Source organism: Callospermophilus lateralis, chromosome 5 (assembly GCF_048772815.1).
Source record: "Callospermophilus lateralis isolate mCalLat2 chromosome 5, mCalLat2.hap1, whole genome shotgun sequence".
Taxonomy (NCBI): Eukaryota; Metazoa; Chordata; class Mammalia; order Rodentia; family Sciuridae; genus Callospermophilus; species Callospermophilus lateralis.
The window spans coordinates 115,623,423-115,647,983 of record NC_135309.1 but is presented as its reverse complement, the minus strand read 5'-3'; the positions used below and the strand labels follow the sequence as shown (position 1 = coordinate 115,647,983).

The window sequence follows — 24,561 nt, the reverse complement described above, 5'->3', positions numbered from 1 at the left end:
ACAAAACAGACTTTAGAAAAAAATGAACAGATTTTTAGAGACCTATGGAGAAAAACATCTAACATTTGTATTGTTGGAGTTCTATAAAGAGAAGAAAAGAAGGTAGGGCTAAAAAAGTTTTGGAGAAATAATAGCTAAAACCTCTCAAATTTGGAAAGACATAAACCTACAGATTTAAGAAACTCAGTTAATCTCAAACAGGATAAACTCAAAGAAATCCACATTAAGAAATATCATAACTAAACTTGTGGATTTTTTTTGGGGGGGTGGGCGGGAGTATAGGAGATTGAATCCAGGGGTGCTTAACCACAGAGTCACATCCCCTGTCCTTTTTAAAAAATGTTTTATTTAGAGACAGGGTCTTGCTAAGTTGCTTAGGGCCTGGCTTAGGCTGGCTTTTTACTTGTGATCCTCCTGCCTTGGCCTCCTGAATAATTAAACTTTTGAAAGTAAATAATCAAAAAATCTTGAAAGCAGCTAGAAAAAAATGATAAATTACAAACAGCAGTAAAACAACTAGAAAGAAAGTAGGTTTCTAAGTAGAAGGTGTGGAAGCCAGAAGGAAGTGGCACATTTTTCAAACACTAAAAAGAACTTGTCAACCTAGACTCCTCTCCCCAGTATCCATTAGGAATGAAGAAGAAATCAAGACATTCTCCAGTGAAGGTAAACTAAAAGAATGTGTCAACAGCAGACATAATTAGTATAGGAAGTTCTCAAATAGAAAGTAAAAGCAATCCTGTGTGGGGAGCCATTCTCACATGTGACTGGGCAACTCCTGGTTCGGGTCTGAGGCGTTCTGGCTGTGTCGGAGCTTTCCTGGCCCTCTCCTGATGAGAACCCGTCCGTGTGGGGGTGTGACTGACCACTGACCCCGGGGGCCCAATCACTTACCCTGACCTTGGGGTGTGGTCCCCCTTCAACCTTCATTGGATAAAATTCTCCCCTGAATTTCTTGTTCCCCAATAAAAGGCTACTCCCTGGCGTGCTCGCTCTCTCTCTCTCCTGCTAGCCCTGAGTAATCCTTGCTGCCCTACCAGGCAGTTAGACGTGGGAACCAGAGAGGGGAGCCGTCTCGGATCTGGTCATAGAAAAAGGTAACTGAGTCTGTGTGTTTATTTCTATCTCAGTAGTTAACTTTTATGCCAAGAACCTCATTAATGAAACCAATGCGCTGGCCGCATGGTGGAATTGGCGCCCACGAGGGGGGCATTCTAGATTAGCTAGACTGAGTGGGAGCGCACTATAAAGATAAAGATAAAAATAAAGGAAGTGGTGACAATTTGGGTCACAAAAGTACCTGGAGATATTGAAGGAAAGAGACGTTAAATTAATTAAAATGGGAAATTCAACTTCTACAGATAAGGAAATGTATCTATTTTAGACAGTATAATTAATCAGAAAGGAAAACAGATAAAGAAAGCTTAGTTATTACAATTCTTAAAGATTGTAGGTGAATATTGTCCTTGGTTTTGTGAATAAGAGTCTCCAAATTTACTTACTTGGGAGAAATTAGGAAGGAAGTTACAAAAAGTTTGTCTTTCTAATGAATTACCTGGAGGCATAGATAATATTCAGAAAACTTGGATGGCTCTGGAAGTTTGTCTTTTTGAATATATGGGCCAAAGTTCATGGCCCCCCTGAAGACCTATTAAAGGCATTCAGAGAGCTATTAAGTCTATTCAAATGGAAAATCCGCCTGAGGCTAAGTTAATTCCCTTTCCCTTAAGCCCTTTAAAAACAAAGGCGCTAGGGGCCAAACAGAAAGTTAGGAATGTGACTTTAAACTTGCAGGATCAGGCTAGCCCGCAAGGAGATTAGAGGGAGGAACATCATAGAGGAGAAACCTCCGAAGTCCTAGAAAGTCCTCCGGAAGAGGTAGACGATCTTCCTGGAGAGGAAAATCCGGAAGAGATTCCTAGAGGGGCACAGAGTTCTTCTCCGCCACGTGGCTTAGAAGCCCAATTTCAAAATGGCAACAGTGCAGAGTCTGACCATGACTCGCAGTCTGAGGGAGAAGAATCAAACGTTGAAATTTAGGACTTACAGAGAAATTTTAACAGGTTGCGTTTAACACCACCTGCCCAGGCTATTCGAATTCGGCCAGTACCTGCTAAAAGGACAAAATTTAACAGGTACGCTAAATTAACAATGACTTTTCTTACTCCGTTCCAGCGAGGTATTAAGAAGGCTCAAGAATAGGGGGAGGATACTAGCGGTTTTCAACTTTTTCCAGTTTTTGAGCAAGTTAATGAACAAGGTCAGAGAGTTAGAGTTCATGCTGTAATCCCATTTAAAACCATTAAGGAACTAAAAAGTGCATGTGAGACATATGGTCCGAATTCGCCTTTTGTACAGAGCCTGATAGATAGTATTTGCTCCCAGCCCCTTCCTCCTAGCGATTGGATTTCTTTAGCTAGATCCTGTTTGAGCGGGGGAGATTTCTTGCTCTGTCGAACTTATTGGACTGATTTTTGTACTGAACAGGCAGAACAAAATAGAAAACGAAATTTAGAAACGCCGGTAGAAATGTTTCTAGGAACAGGTGAATTTACTGATTTAGAAAGACAGTTAAATTATGAATTTGTAGTATACAATCAAATAACTGATTGTGCGAAACGTGCCTGGAGGCAGATTGTCTCTAAAGACTAATCCAATTTAGTTCTTACCAAAATCAGGCAGGGTGCCAGTGAACCTTACTCAGATTTCGTAGCCGGATTGTACCAGGCTGCAAACAGGTCGATCGGGAACCAGGGGCGAATGAGTTTATTGTTAGGCAACTGGCATTTGAAAACGCAAATAAGTATTGTCAAGATGTTCCTAGGCCACACCATAAAAAAGGGACAGTTTCTGAATTTATCCGCTTATGTTCTGACGCAGACTCTACCCATTTGCAGACAGTAGCCCTAGCTGCGGCACTTAAAGAAACTTTAAGACCACAGGATTTAGTACGAAAGCCCCACGTTGGGCGCCAATTCCACCATGCGGCCAGCGCATTGGTTTCATTAATGAGGTTCTTGGCATAAAAGTTAACTAGTGAGATCGAACTAAACACACAGACTCAGTTACCTTTTTCTATGACCAGATCCGAGACGGCTCCCCTCTCTGGTTCCCATGTCTAACTGCCCGGTAGGGCAGCAAGGATTACTCAGGGCTAGCAGGAGAGAGAGAGAGAGCGAGCACGCCAGGGAGTAGCCTTTTATTGGGGAACAAGAAATTCAGGGGAGAATTTCATCCAATGAAGGTTGAAGGGGGGCCACACTCCAAGGTCAGGGTCAGTGGTCAGTCACACCCCCACACGGATGGGTTCTCTCATCAGGAGAGGGCCGGGAAAGCTCCGACACAGCCAGAACGCCTCAGACCCAAACCGGGAGTTGCCCAGTCACGTGTGAGAATGGCTCCCCACAATCCTGGAGCATTGATGAGAAAAGAAGAACACTGTGAAGATACTGTTATATATAATAGTTTCTAAATTATGTATGATGATAGCAGCATAAATTATAACACTACCTGGTATGGTTCTAATTGTATGGTTTTAGTCAGCCTTTTCCTCACTAAGATCAAGACCTGACAAGAACAACTTAGAGGAGGAAAAATTTATTTTGGCTCAGTTTTAGAAGTTTAGTCCACAATCAGTCAACTCCATAGCTCTGTGCTTGAGGTGAGGTAAAACATCACGGCAGAAGGGCATGGTGGAGGAAAGCAGCTCAGGACATTGCAAGTAGGAATCAAAGAGAACTTCATTTACCAGTGACAAAATATAAACCCCAAAGGCATGCCCAAGTGACCTATTTCCTCCCGCAATATGCTACCTGCCTATTATTACCGCCAGTTAATCTATACTAGTGGATTAATCTACTTGTTAAATTACAGGTCTCATAATCTAATCATCTCTCCTCTGAACATTCTTGCATTGTCTCACACATGAGCTTTTGAAGTACTCCTCTATGTCTAAACCATAACAAGTGTGTAGAATAAAAATTTAGGACAACTGTATTGTAAAAGGAAGAGAGTAAAGAGATCTAAAAAGTGGTAATATTTCTCCACTTTATTGGTAAAATGATGATACTAACAGATTGTGTTAAGTCAGCATATAAAATGTGACATCCAATGTATCCTTTAACAAAGCCATACAAAACACCATAGAAAAAATTAAAACACAAAAATATATTCAAAGAGTATATATAAATCAAAATGGAATTCTACAAATGTTCAAGCAACCCACAGGAAGGCAGAAAAAAGAAAATAGGAATGAAAAAATAGAACATAATTTTTTAAAAAAAGCGGTCTTAAACCCTAAAGTATAAATAATCACTCTAAATTTAAACAGTCTAAATGTACCAATTTAAACGTAAGAGATTAGCAGGGTGGATTTTGAAATGTGACTCAAAATATACACTGTTTACAAAGAAATCATTTCAAATTCACTGATACAGGCATGTAAATATAAAAGGATAAAAATAGATCATGCCAAACAAATATTTATCAAAGGAAAGAAAAAGTGGCTGTATTAATGTTAGATTTAAAAAACATGAGACTTCAGAACAAAGAAATTACCAGAGGGGGGATTTTTATAAGTTTCAATACAACTGACAGAATTGAAAAAGATAAAGAGATACATCAAGAATTACACTAAGAGACATCAATATTTTCCTTACAACAATTGATAGAAAGTCAGAAAGTCAGGAATGATAAAGAATAAATCAACAACATCATCAACGAATAGAATCTGATCAATATTTATAAAGTATTCCACCACCAAAAAGTAGAATATATATTTCAAATGCCTACTGAATATGATCTTGGGCCAAGAAATAACCCTCAAAAAACTAAAAAAGAATTAAAATCATATAGAGTATGATCATAATGGAATCAAATAAGAAATCAAAACCAGAAAGATAAAAGGAAAATCTCCAAATGCTTGGAAGCTAAGTAACAAACTTGTAAATATAATCCATTAGACAAAATGGAAGGTCGAAGAAAAAATTTTAAATGACATTTAACAAATATAGAAATACAGCATTCAAACTGCTTTTACCATATATCACAACTGTCTGATAGAGCACTAAATACTTACAAAAAAGAAAAGTCTCAATATTCTAAGATTCCATCCCAAGAACTCAAGCAAATAAATAAATAAGTAAATAAAACTCAAAGCAAGAACTAAGGAGGTGATAAAGAAGAGAAATTGCTAAAACTGAAAATGAGGGAAAATTGAGAAAAACTGATTCAACAAAGAACTTACAAAACTTTAGTAATCAAAGAAAAATGGAAATAAGATACAAATTACCAATATCAGTAACAAAATGGGATTATCTCTACAGACCCTTCATATGACAAAAGGATAAATAAATACTATGAAAATTATATAGATATAAATTTGATGACTCAGTTATTTTACTGGAGAATATTACCAAACATTTAAAGAAGAATCAACAAAAATTTTACACAATCTCACCCAAAAAATAAAAGAGGAGAAAACTCTTCCAATATTCTATGAAGCTAATATTACATTGACACTAAATCAGAATAAAACAATACAAAATAAAAAAGCTACAGACCAAGATCATTCATTAACATAGATATAAAATCCTTTACAAAATATTAGTGAAGTACTCAGTATAAAATATAAAAAATTAAACATCATGGCTATAATTTATATAAGGGACATAAGATTATTACAATATTCAAAAAAAACCCCACAGTTGATGTAACCAATGATATTAATAGGCTATAGAAAAAAAATCATGATTGTATCAACTCATGCAGAAGCTCACGTCAAAATCTGACATGAATTCACAATAAAACAAAACTAAACCTCCCAGAAAAAACTAGAAATGGAAGAACTTCTTTAGCTTGATAAGGAAGAAAAATACAACAAAAACTCATCTGCTTTCTTGATACTTAATAGTGAAAATATGAACTTTTCCCTAGGATTGGAATGAAGAAAGGATGTTATCTTTAACCACTCTTTTCAACATGGTGCTCTAAATTCTAGTCACTACAATAAAATAAGAAGAGAAAATAAAAGAGACACAGCTTAAAGGGAGGAAATAAAACTCCATACTTACAAATGGCATGTTTTACATAGAGAATCCTAAGGATACTACAAAAATCTAGAAAAGATTGATGAATTCATCAAGGAGAAAAGATAAATATACCAAACTTTATCTACCTATTCATCCATCCATCCATACACCAGTCCTGCAGGTTGAACCCAGGACCTCATGTATGCCAAGTAAATGCTCTACCACTGAACTATACTCCCAACCCAAAAATCAATTAAATTTTTATTTATTGCCAATGAACATGCAGATAACAAAATTAAAGGTATAATGTCATCTATAATTTTTTTAAAAAGCACTAATCTAATGAAACATATACTGTATAGGACATGGATGATAATAAAAGAAATCAAAGACCTAAATAAGTGAGAAGACATGTGGATATCATATTGTTAACACTCAGTGTATCCAATTCAAGACTTATAACACAGCTATATCAATCAAGATTATGTGGCCATTAGTAGAGGGAAAGACAGAAAGATCAATAAAAAAGAGAAAGACTCTAGAAACTTAACTTATAGAAATATGGCCAAAGGATACTTGGCAAAAATGTAAAACAATCCAATGGAGGAAGATAGCCTTTTAATCAAATAGTGCTAGAACAGTTGGGCATCCTTAAGGAAAACGAACAAATGAGCAACAACAACAAAAAACCCTTGAGATAAATCTTCCACCTCATAAAAGAATCCAATAAAAATGAACCACAGACTTAAATATAAAAAAAAAAATCAATTGGTCATATATATTTGAGTCCATTCTGTTTCATGGGCCTATCTTTACATCCAACAGTATAATGTTCTGATTACTTGTAGCTGTATAATAAATCAGGAAATTAGGTTGTTAGTCCTATATTACATTATTTGTTTTGAGAGTATTTTGACTATGTTAAGTTCTTTATGTGTCCACAAGAACTTTAGAATTGACTTGTAGATTTCTAAACAGACTGCTGGTATTTTGATTGTGATGGTTTTTAATCTATAGATCATTTGGAAAGAAATGACATTTTAAAAAGACTGAAGCACCCATTCAATAAATATGGTATATCTTTCTGTTAATTCATTTAACTTTCCTCAACAATGTATTGTATGTTTCATTCTTGCATATCTTTTGTCAAATTTATTCTTAATACTTTTCAAAGCACTTGTTAGTTCCAGAAGATTTTTGGTGGATTCCATAGGATTTACTATGTAGATGATAATTTCATCTTTAAATAAAGACAGTTTTTACTCTTTCCTTTTCAATTTGGTTACCTCCCCTGACCCCCTTATTGTACTGGTTATGATTGCCAGCAGTTGAGGGCGTAGAAGTGGATATCTCCGTCTTTTCCTTTATGTCATGGAAAACATTCAGTCTTTTATTACATATAATGTAATCTTTTAGTTCTTTTTTTCATAGTTTTTATCACGTTGATGAAGTTCCTTTGAATTCTAGTTCGCTGAGAATTATCAGATATGTGTATGACATATCTATATATATCTAAATATATCTGTATATTTCTAAATTTTATCATATAGATCTCTATAATCTCTAAATGATGGATGGACTTCCTCATATAAATTTTCCTAAACTGTTTTCTTTTTTAGTCTATTAAAATGGGTAAATTACATTGATTAACTTTTGATTGTGAAACAAATTTTGCACTCCTGGGGTAAACTCTAGTCATAATACATCGTACTTTTTATATATTGTTGCGTTCAATTTGCTAAAATTCTGTTAAGAATTTTTGCATCTGTATTTATGTGACATTCTAAATTATTTTTTGTAGTGGCTTTATCTGGTTTTGTTATCGGGGTATTCTGATCTCATAAACTGAGTTAGGAAATAGTTTCTTCAACTTAAATGATATTTTATACAGCAATAATAATATTTCTACTTTAAATGTTTGGTGGGACTCATGAAAGAGGCCATTTGGGCATGAAATTTTCTTTGTTGAAAGTTTTAAACTAAATGTTTAATATCTTTAGTAGATGCAGGATACTCTATGTAACACATATTTATTCACTTTTGAAAGTTTTTCTGGGTTGTATTTTTCAAGTAATTTTATCTAAGTTTTCCAATTTATCAGTATATGTCTGCTCATAATATTTCCTTATATTCATATCTGTAATGTTGGTGTTTCTCTCTTTACCTACTTAGTTTTGATAGTGAATTTTTGACTTTATATATCCTCTCATAGAATCAGACTTTACTTTCATTAGTTTTCTGTTTCCCATTTCACTGATTTCATCTCTGATTGTATTACTCCTTTCTTTTAATTTCAAGGGTTTCATTTGTCTCCCCTTGATTTTGTCTCTCATTAATTTTGACACATTTCTTCTTTTCTGACACATACATTAGTGCTGTAGAGTTGCCTTTAAGTCCTGCTATAGAGGTACCCCAGAAATATTCGTTTCTTTTCTTTTTTGGTTCTTTGTGGTACTAGGGATTGACAGGGTTAACTCTATCCTCAGTAACATACTCAGCTTTATCTTTTAAATTTTGAGATAGGGTCCACTAAGTTGCCTCAGACTTGCAATCCTCCTGCCTTAGCCCCCTGAGTTCCTGGGAGTATAAGTATGTACCTCCATGTCTAGCTATACTTTTATTTTCATTCAGTTCAATATATGTTTTAATTTTCTTTTGCTGCTTTTTTTGATGTAATTAATTATTTGGAAGCATGTTAGATTCTAAACATTTGAGAATTTTCTGGGTAGCTTTCTGCTATTGATTTGTAATTTAATTTCCTTGTGGTCAGAAAGCATCTCTGTATGACTTGAACCTTTAAAAATTTATTGACACTTGTTTTATGGCACAGAGTTAAATCTATCTTGGAAGATGTCCTATGTATGTTGCTTCTGTTGGATGACGTGTTATATAAATGTTAAGCAGGTCAAATTGTCAATATTGCTCTTCATGCCTTCTGTATCTTTACTGATTTACTGTGTACTTGTTCCACTAATTATTGAGAGAGGTATTTGAAATTTTAACTGTGATATTTTTCTTAATCCAGAAAGATTTTTCCTTATAGATCTATCATAGTTTTTGTTACTCAATGTTATTAAATACATAGAATTTTTATGATCTTTTGACTAAGTGAACTTTTATCATTATGAAAAAAAACCCCTTTTTCTTGATAATATTCTTTGTTTGAAACCACCTTGGTCTGACACTTTAACTTCCTTTTGAGTATCAGCCTTTTTTTTTTGTAACTGCAATAATTTTGGAACAGTTTGTAAACATGTTCAAAAACAAAGTTACCAAAAAAGTAAGGGAATAAAAGAGTAGCTGAGGGAATGATTTCCTCTTGCATTTAGGGATGGTGGGTAAGATGTCAACTTTCTACATTATACAGACCATTTAGTTCTATTAAAAACAAAATAATCACAGACTTCAATAAATCTGTTTTCATGATCATCTCCCTTAGAAACCAGCAGCATCAAGAATAATAAGATCTGAAAACTCAAGTGAAGACAAAAGTGAATTTTGGAGGGCTGGGGTTGTGGCTCAGTGGTAGAGCACTTGCCTAGCATGTGTGAGGCCCTGGGTTCAATTCTCAGCACCATAAACAAACAAACAAACAAAGGTCCATTGGCAACTAACAAAAATTTTTTTAAAAAAGTGAATTTTAGATGGTTTAGTATTTCTCTACTACTGCAAATTCTTAAAGTTCTTCCAATTTTATTTATTGAGATTAGTTCTGAGACAGGATGCTGAGACGTGTAGAGGTTAACAGGAAAAAGAGACTTCGTTTTTGTAATATTAGAAGATGTTGGAAAAGAATACAACTTATCTTTTGTGTACAAAATAATCGGGGATAGAAACCAAATTAAGCAGATTCTATGTACCATGTGACATATTCTAGTAAAATGGGAAAAAAATAAACAACAAAAAGGCAAAAACGAGGGTTATGGAATCAGAAACAAACTTACCTCCTGGTCCTATGAGGAGGTTTTCGATCTTAGGCAAATTACTTACAATGTGAAAAGCTTATTTCTTACCAATAAAATAGTAGCTTTTACATAAAATAGAGAAAACTTCTTAATGATAAATACGATATATGAGCATAACGTAACATAGCAGGACATCTAGAAACATTAGGGATGAAAAAAAATTATTGCTTACGTTTTTCCTGTAATGCCTGCAATTTATTCAGTTCTTCATTCTCTTCATCACTATCTTCACTGCTTGTACTGCTGACATCCAAAACTATGTCCCTTTTGGGATCTACTCGGAGAAAATTGCGGCACTCAAAAGTCAGATGACCAGCTAAGTGAACAAAAGAGAGAGAGACAGAGAGAGAAAGAGAAATAAACTATACGCTGTGTATTTTTGTTTTATTGCCTCATGGTAAGCAACAAATTACAATTTCAATAATATAACATATAAAATACTTTAGTTTTTATTTAGTTGATGGTAGTTTAGTTATTTTCCCTATACTTTTCTTCTGAAAAGAGATCCTTTACCTTTCTTTGCTGGAAGTTCTAATTCAATTAATATTTTGGGGGATACTTCGTATGAATTTTAGAGTGTTGAATTACTGTATTTTCCCTTTCTAAAAGTATGTAATATTTTAAACTAAAAACGTACCATTATATTTGAAATGATATATTTTACTCCTTTCTCTTACTTTTCTTTCTCAGCTTAACTACTATATCATGCAATTATACAGTTTTCATTTAATTAAAATTGTCACAATTATATACATGCATTAATGTAATTGAATATGCTTTTTTCTAAAGGACACTAAAATTTTAATTCTGACATCATTTTCCTAATGATTCTTCCTATAAGAAAACTGTAATAACTGTCTACTTACTGTGTAATACATTTTTAAAATATCTAATATATAAATACCAGAAAAGTACAGGAAACAATTTAATCAATATTTAGATACCTATCACATATATGTCAACATTTTGCAACATTTACTTTCTTTTAAGGCAAATGTTCACACACATGTGCATGTGCACACAAACACACACAAAGGTAGGCAGTTTATATTACCTTTGAAACTGCCTCAATCTCATTTAATTCTGTCTTCGAATTAACTACACTGAGGTTCATGTCTACATTTCCCAAACAATGCTATTGTATGTTGTGTTTTCAAGAAATAAACACCATTATACCTATCATTCTGTAACTTGTTTCTGCCACTCAGTATGTTTTGTGATTCACTTACATTAACATAAGTAGAAGTAATTTTCTTATTTCATCTAACAAATCATATTTCATTATATAAAAATCATTTATTTATTTATCCTACTACTGATAGAAGCTTAAGTTACTTCTAGTAAATTCTAATTAACTTTTTTATGCATATCTACCAGTTTTCTCTAGGGCAGTCGCTTTCAAATTTTCTTGACCAGGATTGATCAATGGTTACACAAAGATGATTATGATGATGATAATGATAACACACACAAGAATAAAGGTGAACTCCTCACTTCATACCACATGCACATGTTAACTCAAACTGAATTAAACACCACAGAATGTAAGAGCTAAAAGCATCAAACTCTTAGACAAAAGCACAGAAGTAAATATTCATCATTTTGGATTGGCAACAGACTCTAAGATGTGACACTAAAACTACAAGCATTCAAAGAAAAAATGATAAAACTGGACTTAATCAAAATTAAAATTTTTTGTGCAAAGAATGTTTTCAGGAAAATTTTAAAATTACTATGGTAGAGGAGAAAATATTCGTAAATCATCTATCTGGTAGGGTTTAATATCCAGAATATATTTTAAAAGAAAAACAACAAAAAGAAACCAGTTTAAAAAAATGTGCAAGTAACTTAAATAGACATTTATCCAGAAAAGAAATACAAACGGCCAAGAAGCACATAAATACATTTTTCACTAGGAAAATGAAAATTCAAACCACAAGAAATAGCTTCATGTCTTTTAGGATGGTTCATACTTTTCTACTGTCAAAATTTCTGACACCAAGTTTATGAGTTTCTTCCACACCAACAAGCAGTTCTTTCTGGACACTAACTGGGTATTCTACAATTAAATTAATTTGACACTATCTGGAATTATTGTAGACCCTACAGATTAAGGGCTCAATCCCACAAGACTCCCCCAAATCCAGATGCCCATAATAAATCTGGGCCACCCATTCTTTTGACTGGCTATATAGTCAGAGGTTCTCACAAGCCCCTCTTAAGTTTGATAATTTGCTTAAATGGCTCAAAGAACAGGAAAAAGATTATTTACCAAGAGCAGAAACAATCAAATGGAAGAGCAGAGTGTGGGTAAGGGGAATGGAGCTTCCATGTTCTCTCTGGGTATGGGATGCTTCCAGGACCTCTATGTGTATCCTAACCCAGAAGCTCTCTGAATCCTTTAGTTCAGGGTTTTTTGTTTGTTTGTTTGTTTGTGTTTGTTTTCCCCTATTACATGGGCATGACTGATTAAATCACTGACTGTTGGTGAGTAAAGTCAGTCTCCAGACCCTTGTCCTTATTCTTCTCCTTCTGGATTGATGGAAGCTGGGCTAAAAGTGTCAATCTTATATAGTTGGTTCTTTTGCAACCAGTTCCCAGTTGACGCTGGCTAGGGGTCCATAAAGAGCCATGTATTAGTATTAGTATAAACTTAGATTTGGCTAAAAGGGACTTGTTAATGAATAACAAAATATATTCTTATTACCCCTATCAGTCAGGAAATTTCAAGTGTTTTAGAAACTCAGTGTCTGGAATCAGGCACAATGATCAAATATATATTTCTTATTATCACAAATGGCTACAATTTAAAAAATGGAAAATAATAAATGTTGGTAAGGATGTGGAGAAATATCAAGACGCTGTATATTTTTAGTGGGAAATAAAATGATTTAGCTGCTATGCAAAGCAGTTTAGAAGTTTTTCAAATGCCAATAAGTGACCTAGTAATTCCACACCTAGGTATATACCTAAAATTATTGAAAACAGGGACTTGAGCAGATACTTGTACAGCAATGTTCACTATAGCATTATTTAAATATCTATCAATGGATGAACAGATAAAAAAAACATGGTATATCCATACAATGGAATATTATTCAACCATAAAAAGCATGCCACAATGCATGCTATGGCATGGCTGAACCTTGAAAACATTAAACTAAGGGGAATGAGCCACACAAATATCTTGTGATTCCACCATATGAAATATCTACAACAGGCAAATTCATAGTGGCAGAGAGTAGAGAGAAGTTGCCAGGGGCTGATGAAAGAAGGGAGTAGAAGAAAGATATTGCTTCAATGTTTAAAGTTTCTGTTTTGGGTGTTAAAAATGTTTTAGAATAGAGTGGTAATAGTTGTCCAGCATTGTGAATATAATTAATGCCACTAAATGATACACTTCAAAATGGTCAAAATAGTATATTTTATGTTGTATACATTTTACCAAAATAATAATAATAAAAAGGAATAAAAAAGGAGCATAGTACAGTGTAAAATCTTACAGATAACCAGAATCCCACTTAGAATAACCCCAAGCCTCTGTTTCCTAAGTTGTTAACAATAACAATAGGGGCTGGGGATGTGGCTCAAGCGGTAGCGCGCTCGCCTGGCATGCATGCGGCCTGGGTTCGATCCTCAGCACCACATACAAACAAAGATGTTGTGTCCTCCAAGAACTGAAAAATAAATATTAAAAAATTCTCTCTCTCTTTAAAAAAAAAAACAATAACAATAATCCATAGCAATTATTATTTTAAAAAAAATTTTTGGTAGTTGTAGATAGACAGAATGCCTTTATTTTATTTTTTAATTTTTATGATGTGCTGAGGATTGAACCCAGTGCCTCATGCATGATAAGGAAAGTGCTTTGTCACTGAGCTACAGCCCCAGCCCATTCACAGCAATTATTGAGGACTTCCTGAGGACAGGCATTGATCTAAACACTTGACTTGCATGAATTCATTTAATCTTCACAGCAACTCTATGGAATTAGGTAATATAATTATCTTAACCTATAGAAAGAAAAATGAAGCACACCACAGCTAGGCAATTTGCCTAATATCACATAGCTAGTAAGTGCCAGCTGAAGTTTGTTGCTTAGTAATCTGGTGCCAGAGCCACTAATCTTGAATGTTCATAAAAACCAAGATACCTATTTCATAAAGTTGTTTTAAAAATGAAAAGCAGAAAAATTTATTTTTGAAGTGTTTAGCAAACAGTCTAATACCAAATAAGTATTTAATACATGATACCAGCTTATGACCATATATTGTATCAATATAAACAAAAGTATATTCTCTTGTTTCCTTATTCCAGGAGTGGTCACATGGGCAACTCAGTAAATGCCAAGTAACAATAAAGTCTCTAGTTTCATTTTGACTGTGGCAAATAAAAGCCTGCCAATGCATAATTAAAAACAAAACTCTTGTTTTATAATTAGGGCTCCTAAATGACTACTTCTTGGCCTATGGTATATATAAACCATGGTAACATACTGTTAACTTAAGCAAGCTTTGGCTCTACCTAAAATCCTCAGATTTAAGAATGCAAAAGCTACTAAATAGATAATTAAACTCAATTAAATAATTAGATCCCAATTAATCAAGCTTCACACCCCTCTCATTTTGATTAAAAAGACATAGGCCTCTGTAGTTATTGAATCCTAGCCATGTACCACAGTTTATGCTCTCCTGATCACTGCCTTCCTCTTCTTGTCTTTTTACTATAGTTTTTGAAACATACTGGAAGTTAACTCCAGTTTGGATAGTGTCACCATTTATCTACAAGTAAATAAAAATTAACCAATTCTAAGATGAATTGGTAACTTTAAAAAGTTGACCTCATATTCTGGGATACACAAGGAAGACAGCTCACTTGTCTACTAAGTGTTTTCTATTATATAGATGAACAGCCACCTGATACAGGTGAACAGCTCTATTCAGTGAGGTCTTTGGAACTTCTTACCTGCCATAAACTTTAATTGGCAAAGCAGGTTGTTGGCTTTTCTTGGTTCCCTGACATTCTATCTTCCATGACTACACTACCTGTCACCTGCAACTACTGTATCTCTGAGAATTTTAACTTCAGTATTGTACTGACTTTCAATCTTCTAGTTTTCTCATTTCTTCACACCATGCATAGATATATTTGTGAATCTCATTAAGACCTACAGTGCCTCAATCCCTTCATTTTCTCTTAGCCTCAAATCTTTCATTACTGACCAACTCTTGTGTCTCTTGACTCTTTCATACCCTTGTCTGTCTACTAACTATATTTCACTGCAACATAAGGTTTGGCTCAAATTTTCTGGATTATTCCCACCCCTACAAAGTCAAGCTATGCTTGAGAACAACACATACTCATAAAGATTAGCATAAAAATAAACTAGTTGTCTCACTTTTTATTTGTCCTTAGTCTACTTCCTTTCCTACTTCTAAATGACTTTTCCAAACCTGTGCCTGACTCAAGAAATTCCTTAGCCCAGTTGTCCTATTCCACTCCAACCAACTCCCTAAAAAGACAAGTCTATCTCCTAGTTTATAAAGAAAATTGAGATTACTAGGCAATATTTCATTTTACTTTTTGTCTCTATACCTAAAAACATTTATTCCTGCCCTCATTTAGTTTCTTCCAAAATGAAGAGGTATCCTTGCCATACCTCCTTGGGGAATTTACTTAATCTTTTAATCTTCTTCTGTGTCAGATATCTGTAATGTCTCTGCTAATGCCTCCTCAGTCTATATAAACATAGCTCAAAAACCCTCTACTTTTTCCACATTACCTTTTAGGAATTTCTTATTTTTCTTCTAAATTTCTTAAAAATGGAGACTACATTAGCCTTCTCTACTTCTTTATCTTCCCATTCAGGCCAGAATCTACACAGTTTATTTCATGACCTACATTCTAATTAAAATACTCTTGCTAGAAAAGCATCCAACTTGCTAAAGCCAATGAATATTTTCAATTCATTACTTACAAGTCTTACCTGACAACTTTCCCTCAACATAAAACAGTCTGATTCTCTGGCCTATGTGATTCTGCACATTCTTATTTCTACTGGCAATGAAACTTTTCAGTCATTTTTTTTGTCCACTCATCCGTATACATCTTATTCCATCAGTTGATATTTTACTCTACTAAGAGTCTGTTAGTGATTGATTATTCTACAATCTGTTTAATTAAACATCATTTAGACAAATAAAATGTGAATGTAGAAAAAAGAAAGAATGATAGTTTTATCATTCTGTACTTATGGAAAGACTTGATTTAAATAAGCAATTGTGAAATTAGAGATTGGCAAGAAGGCTATGGAAGATAGATGAAATTCTAAAACAATGAGGGGCAGAAATCTCTTAATTTTCCAGGATGTATGTCCATAATATGGCAGGAAGCTTATAATTCCAGGGTTCTACATTTCAAGTGTAATAGTGCTTTCCCTGCACCCTGTTATTGTGAGCTACAACCTATCTTCACAGATTTCTAGGTAGATAGTACTGTTTCTAGTTGAGAAGTAATGATAGAAGAATTCTACACTTAAATTCCTTTACATGTATCTTAACTTGTTCTTTATCTTCGAAGAAACAAACTATAAAAAGTAGAAAATTCATTTGAGATGTGAGTTGCAAACAAAACATTTGTCAACATTAATAAGCAGATTATAGGCAAAAAATGTAAGGGCTCTATATCAAAAAAGTTAAATAAAACATTACAGGTATTGAGACATCTACTTTCATTTCCTGCCGTTGTATACAAATATCCAACCAATGAGTCTACTATATTGATCTTTTTAAAATTGTGTTTTCTGAGAACTGTCTTAATTATTCGATGTTTACTCCATAGAAAGATTTAGAGTACTTATAGTTATTTATACATTTCCAACTTCAAAAAAATCTAATAAAAGTTCACTGTAATAATGCTTTCTATAAAATTCTTTTAAACTAATTTTGCTAAGGAAATTCTGCCATGAAAAGGAGACATTTTATTTAGCAACATGTTCATTCCTACCTTGAAATTAACATGAAACAACAATATACCCACTATTGAAACATAAAGACAATAAAATATTTTCAAATACTAGAATTCTTAGAATTGTACAATTGATAGAGAAACAATATTCTTTTGTAACTAAATGAAGAATGCTCATATTTCTGAGCACTAAAACATTTCAAATAATCTTATTTGTCTTTCCCTTACCTCTACACTAGTAACACAAAGATTCTGGCCCCAAATAAAAGACGAGCTTATTTTTAAAATATAGTTTCTATGTCAAAGATATATAATATGAGGAGACTACCATCTAACAGTTGTAGGGATGTAACTTTAACAAAAAAGGGAAATATTACTAAAATTTTTCATATGAGACAAATTAGAAATTGTTTAATAATCTAATCACTAAAATAATAATAATAATCTGAATAATAAAAAAGAAAGAACTAAAGTTGGAAAGAAGGCGATACTATTTGCTAACTTGGCTTCTTTTAAAAACTAATTGCTACAGATGCTTCCATTGTTATCTAAAATAAAGTAGCAATTAGGAGACTAGATGAACAAATATTCTGTTTCCAGAAAATAAGCTTAATTGCCTTCCTAGAAGTCTTAGTTATTAAAAGAAGTCAAAGAATAAACTGATATGAATAGAGAGACTAGGAAATCCATTCCAGATTTTTAAGTAAATGTAGCATTTCTATCTGTAAAAGGTTCCTAAGTTTTCTAGAATAATGAGACATGTAAATCAGCAATAATTGAAACAATGTAAATAAAGCAGAAATAAACATGAATAAATTAAAACAGAAAAGAAGGCAATCATTTTTTACATGCAAGTCTGTCCTTCAGTTTTCATTTATATGAGAGATATATACTTATGCAACCACTTTTGCTACTTGAGCAAACTTCCTCTGAACCAAATGTGAGTCTTTGCTTGGAAGCTTGTGACTTACGTCCTTGGCATCTTTCATTGTGTCCATCTGATGGAGATGTATATCCTGAGTGCTCTTTTAAACTATACTCTTGCATGGATTTTTTTTTTTTTTTAATTAAACCACCCTTACATTGTTAAAAAGTAATTCTTCAATGAATTGGTGTATTATTAACAATCCAGGCTGATTTGCACAGTCTCCAAACAACTTAGAAAACAGCAAACAATGTCATAATAGCTATTAGTAAAGCCTTAGGAATTGTTACAAAAAATTCAACTATGAAAATGTTACTTATTTACAGTATAAAATTACAATTTTTTTAGTATTATATATAGTTTCACCTGTTTAGGTTTCTCTTTTCAGTTTATGACAGTAATCATAATGGAGATTAATGGTTGTTTAAAACAAGTATTTTTTTGTCCATGAGAAAAATTTCTGGAATCAATCAAACCCTTATAAAAAAAGGATAAATATCTCAATAAACAAGAACAATTTTCAAAAATAGTTTTCAATGCCTTCACCTCTTTGTCTAGTATCCAGGTTAAGGAATAAAAGAATAGTATATATAGATTTGATAAAATACATATTTTCTCCAAACTTCTAAATCTACTACTAACCACTTGTACTTTATGACATTTTTGCTAGTCATCAGATAGATGACTACCTGTTACTGGTTCTACAGCAAGAAAGAAAACTGCATATTTAATGCTAACAGAAATTTCTGAATCAACTGTAAACCTTAGTTTAGGAATAAGAAACTCTGCACAGAACCCCTGAAATTAGGATGCCAAGGTATACTGCCCAAAGAGCAAGGAATCCAATAAGAGCAGTGTACAGAATGCTGCCTTTAGTGTACTTACGGTAGCCACATTTTTTACAGCCTGCTCTGACATTGTCCTTGTTGCAACCTGAAATGCAATTGGATAGATTTTAGGAAATGTATATAAACAAAAAACATAAAAACATTGTAAAATTTCTTGAAAAGAAAATACAAAAATGATGTCCAATTCATCTTAGTAATACTACTCAATTATAATTAGAAATCATTTTACTCAAGGCCAGTTTACTCAGATTATTTGATAAACACTTCAAAGAATTTTTTTTCTAATTCAATAGAAATGCAGTCATATAGCCAAGAACTTAAACATTTTAGGAATTCTACCTCACAGAAGAAATTCCAGGGTACTTTGGCCTGTCCCTCAAATGTAAAACAATTGATTTACTAGATACATATGTGAACATTAAGGTTAATAAATGTTCTTCTGATATCCATTATAAGAAAAACAATCCGAACTTTTTTAAAAGAATTGGTGAAATTTTGGGAAAATCACTGTAGCTGCTAGGTATTATAAGAAATATCTAAACTCAAAACTTTTTTTTTGTTTTGAAAATTTAACTACTTTTCATTGAAAACTGCACTGAATGCTAAATGTCCACCTTTACAATAAACAAGTACAGTAATGCTAACTCACACTAAAACAAAACATACTTCTGATAGCCATTTTTCCTTTTGGGACAGGTTAAAGTTTTTCTTTTGTCACAAAAACAGGAATGTACCTATACAAAAGCTCAAAATAGGCCATCTTTTTAAACAAAAAGGCAATGATTCACAAAAGGCTATGAATAGAACATGCAACTAGTTGATACAAATCTAATAGGATTTGTTAAAATCAGTCACATCTAATAACACATCTGAAGTCAACAATCAAATTTGATAAACGTTTACAAATTTTCCTAGTAGCTCTGGGTAATCAGTAGTACAGGCAGGTAATTCGGAAGACATAAATAGATAAAACAAAAACTGAGTTTTTATTGTGGTAAAACATACACAATGTAAAATATACCATCTTAACCATTTTAAATGTACAATTCAGTAGCATTAAGAATATTTAGTGTTATACAACCATTAGTATTATCCATTTCCAAAAGAGTTTCTTCATCCCAAATAGTAACTGTACCCACTAAATAACTGTGTATTCTCTACTTTTTCCAGCTACTAGTAATCTGTATTCTACTTCCTGTCTGTAAAAATTTGCCACATGTATGAGGAAATCATACAATATTTATCCTTCCGAGTCTGACATATTTTACTTAGCAGAATGTTTTCAAAGATCATTTTACAGCATATATCAGAATTTTATTCCTTTTTATGGTAGAAAAATATTCCATAATGTGCATACATAGTTAAAACTAATTTTCACCACTTTTAAGAAAGTTTGGATTGATTTCCTTATAATAGAAATCAGAAAACATTTATTTTTTTAATATTTATTTTTTAGTTGTAGTTGGACAGAATACCTTTTTTTATTTTATTTATTTACTTTTTATGTGGTGCTGAGGATCAAACCCAGGGCCTCACACATGCTAGGTGAGCACTCTATCACTAAGCCATAACCCCAACCCCAGCAAAACATTTATTAAACTTAATGTTCACATATATATCTAGTAAATCAAAATTAGTGACTTCCATCAAACAATAAGAGGTCCAGTACAGTATTATTCCATTTTCTTGATGAGGGGTATCTAGCTATTAAAACAATGTAATAATACATTAAAGTACATTAACACAAATATGAAAGTGTCAATTTCAATGAAAAATCATTTTAAAACAATTTCTTTAATTCTTGAAGCCAAAACATTGATTATTTCCCACAATTCCAATTTTCTTTAAAAATATACATACAGAGTTACTCTAATAAAAATAGAGTATATTTACTCTAGTAAAAATAAAGCTATAATGCTTGTTCTAAAAATGAAAATGTTATTTCAATGCAACTGATATATTAGGGGAAAATTTCAGAATAATGTGACTTTCATCCATAACAAAAGTAGGTGAATGCAGAAAATGCAAATAGCTGGTCTGAGCTGCTGAGGAATCCACAAAACATACAGGAACATACTCTAAACATTTCTGGTGACTTCAGTTCACCTCAGTATTGTGGACAGCGCTCATCCGCTTCTGGTGTTAAGATTTTTCTCATCAATTTCACATCATCACCCTCCTTCCACCTTTTTATAACAAGTGACTAACTGCATCTCTTCTGAACTCTACTTCCACAACAACCTCCAGGTCTTCTTAAAGGTGAGTGCCATACATATTGTAGTATTTATGTACTGTATAAGCAATTAACTTATTATATAACTATGCTACTGTTTTTATCAGGTTCCTATCCTTTTTTTTTTTTTTAGTGTGTCACTAATGACGTTTTGAGCATTATGCCCCAAATCCCATTTTACCCATAAACCTGTGGTTTTTACTGCACAGCTGAGGAACACACATACACACTATATTGCTGAATTTTGAAATGAAATTGGAATAATATATAATCTGAGGCTCTTCCATTATGAAAATAACTGCATATTCAGAAAAAAAGCTCTGAGAATAGGGGCAAATGGTAAGTCTGTTTCCATAGAAATTTCAGATGCTGAATAATGCTAAACAAAACTTCAATAAATGCACCATTACATTACCCACAATATACTAAAAAATACTGTAATGGACAGATCTGAAATAATCTTAGTATATATTAGAAGTGAACTCCTTAATAAGGAAACATACTGATAAAATTCATTCGTCAATTTTTTTATATTTTTTGAATGAACAATATATAAAACGTTTTCTGGGAAATCATATTTATCAAAATTGAAACTTTTACATAAAAGGGAAATATAACAAAAACTTTATATATAAAGTAACTCCATATCAATTATTTCCTGACCAGCCTTAGCTTAAATTAAGATTCCAGGGCCAGGTACAGTGGAGCATGCCTCTAATTCCAGCTACCTGGGAGGCTGAGGAAGGATTGCAAATTCAAGACCAGCCTGCGCAACTTAGTGAGACCCTGTCTTAAAATAAATAAATAAATAGATAGAAAAATAAATAAAACTTGTTTCCAGTTTCATTTGTCACTAATTTTCATGACTGCTTGGCTAAATGTCTGGGTCTTTGAGTCCAGGGCAAATGACAACATAGATCTAAGACAATTAACACAATGATGTGGAGACGGTTCATTTTGTCAGGATTCGCTCTCTAGTAGCATTGATGACATGGGCAGCAGCAGCCCTAACCAGGTCTCAACCCATGCAGAATCTTGAATACGGATTCCCTTGGACTTTTTTATTTTCCAAGAATTACCATCCAGGTTTCTCTTAGATTCAGTAAGACCTTTCTTTATTCTACTTAAGTTAACTAGTACTTTTCAGTTGTTTGGAAGAACTACAATGATACTTGTAACTTATGGCAAACTGAATAGTTAGGCTATCCTGTGAGGTCCCTACTTAGCTATCTATTTTCCCCCTTTAGGCTCCTTTGGAATTCTTTGCTCCATTCCTTTCTAAAATCTGCTAAGGTTTTTAAGAAAAATGCTGCCTACCCACCTCAAAGTTTACCTTTCTATTCATGACATGCAATCAAAATGCTTTCAAGACAAACATAAATTTGATCAGGAATAAAAAACATGAATGGCAAAAACCATCAAAAGCAAACTCAAAAGACACTTGAGGCAGGCATGGTGGCGGACACTTGCAATTCCAGCAGCTTGGGAGGCTGAGGCAGAGTATGGCAAGTTCAAAGCCAGCCTCAGCAACTTATCAAGGCCCTAGGCAAGTCAGAGAGACCCTGTCTCTAAATAAAACATATTTTTTAAAAAGGGCTGGGGAGGTGGCTCAGTGGTTAAGTACCCCTCTGGGTTCAACTGTTGGTACAAAAAAAAAAAAAAAATTAATGTCCATTTTGGATTTGGAGGATGCCTGTCAAATTTTTCTTTAAATTATTCTCTATAATCACTTAACTTAAAAGTAAACAGCTTAAGTAACTAAATTTTCTTTGGATTAAACAATTAGAAATTGTAATCACTGCTATCATAGGATGCATTATTTCATTTTTAATTTGATTAGATTTAATTAGACTCGGCTATGTTCTTTTCCTTTTTGTAACAAGTTTTAAATTGGTTATTATTCCATTGTGGTTTTAGTTAATATAATTTTAGGATCCTTAAACAGAGCATCAATTTACTGAGCTTCTAATCTCCAAATTGTGGTCAAATTTTATACGATGTAGGTGCTAATATGTATATAACATCTGTATGTCCAAATGAAGTGGAATACAAATAAAACTCCAAATATTTAAACCTTTATATTGATTTATATGAATAATTTAGATACACTCCTTGTTTGGGATCCCAAATATTGAAGGGAGGATAATTAGCAGAACTTAGAAATTCTAAGAAATGAATTTAAGAAATAGATTAAATGAGTTCCTTGATGAAAATATATTGAAGGAGCAGATGCCCTAATGTTCAATTAAAAATGTCTTCATAATTTATTTGACTCCCAAAAGAGTGATAAAAGTAAAACAGAGTTTTTGTGCTGACAATATCAGTAATATATATTGCTACTTATGCCATATCAATTATTCATGAAGAATGGTGAATCACTGACATGATTTCAACAACTGAGTTAATTTCAACAACTGTGAATGGGAAAAGCAATCTTCCAAAGAAAGTAAACTTCAGTGAAACCTATGTTCAAATGTCATTTCTCTAAAAACAACTAAGCATCCAAGATTTTTCTAAGAGTCTACAATATTTCATTGTGTAACTTACATAATGGTTTAAGCTAACACACAATGCTAAGGAAAAACAGCAGAAGCATGTGACCATAAAAAGACAAAGCTGGTTTTCCTGTGTGGTTTGTGGAAAGTAGCCTCATTACTTTATAGTCATACCTTATAATAATCACTAGCAGAACCATTCCAAGAGATGCTGAGCTGAATCTATTATACCTAAAATAATAGAGCATAACATAATACTTGTCCTCCTTGGTGATTACCTTAAAAGGTTTCAATAGAGTTCTATTTTTCTTTTATATATTGTCTGGATCAATCATCCAAGAAATTATCTTAACTTTCTCTGTATCTATATTTTCTAATGGCACTTGCATTGTACTTTTATAGCACCTGCCATGCCTATTATCTCACTTTCTGCTGAGTTTAAATAGTTTATCTATGTCCTGCCATCCAGCTTAATGGCACAATTTATTATTATACCTTGAAGCATTATTTTGAATTGAAAGAAGATTAACATATCTATAACACTGGTCTAAGTTTACTGGAGTTAAATGGGGCTTTGGAAAATCACTTTGTCTTCTTCCTTAAGTAGCACAATGACTAAAGTTTTGCAAGGGCACAGACTATGACATTGTGTCCCTCAGAGTACCCATACCACACAGGTATTTTTTAAAAGTTTGCTCAAGTAATGTAATGAACAATGACAACAGTCCAATTTGGATGCAACCATGAGAAGCTAAACTCACCAGAGAGAGCTAATTTGGTCTATCAGGATACCCAGAAATCTACTGTGCAGGTTTGTCTCTCTCTTTTTTTTTTTTTTTTAAACTGGTCACTTAGATTGTAACATTCCCCAGGCTTCAGTCACAGATCTTCCTTTCACACTGTACACATTCCACCAGATAAAAGTTATACATTCTTTCAGCTTTAATCTTTCCTAAGTGCATGTGGCTGACAGATCATTTTCTTTGGTTTTGATTTTTTTCCTAAGCTAAATACTATATCTCATAATGTCTACTAGATATTTCTATTCCTATGTCAGACTAAGCTCAACACAAGCTTGGAACAGAAGTCATCATCATCCA

At 33.1% G+C, this 24,561-nt stretch overlaps 1 protein-coding gene across 1 annotated transcript in view; it reads right to left on the bottom strand.

Moving 5' to 3' along the window:
* Positions 1-24,561, bottom strand: part of Srek1ip1 (SREK1 interacting protein 1) — a 38,856-nt gene that overhangs the window by 12,000 nt on the left and 2,295 nt on the right. Inside the window, exons 2-3 of the mRNA XM_076857229.2 lie at positions 18,771-18,818; positions 10,167-10,310 (exon numbers count right to left, since the gene is read on the bottom strand). Coding sequence (XP_076713344.1) covers positions 10,167-10,310; positions 18,771-18,818 — 192 coding nt within the window. The remainder of the gene's footprint in view (positions 1-10,166; positions 10,311-18,770; positions 18,819-24,561) is intronic.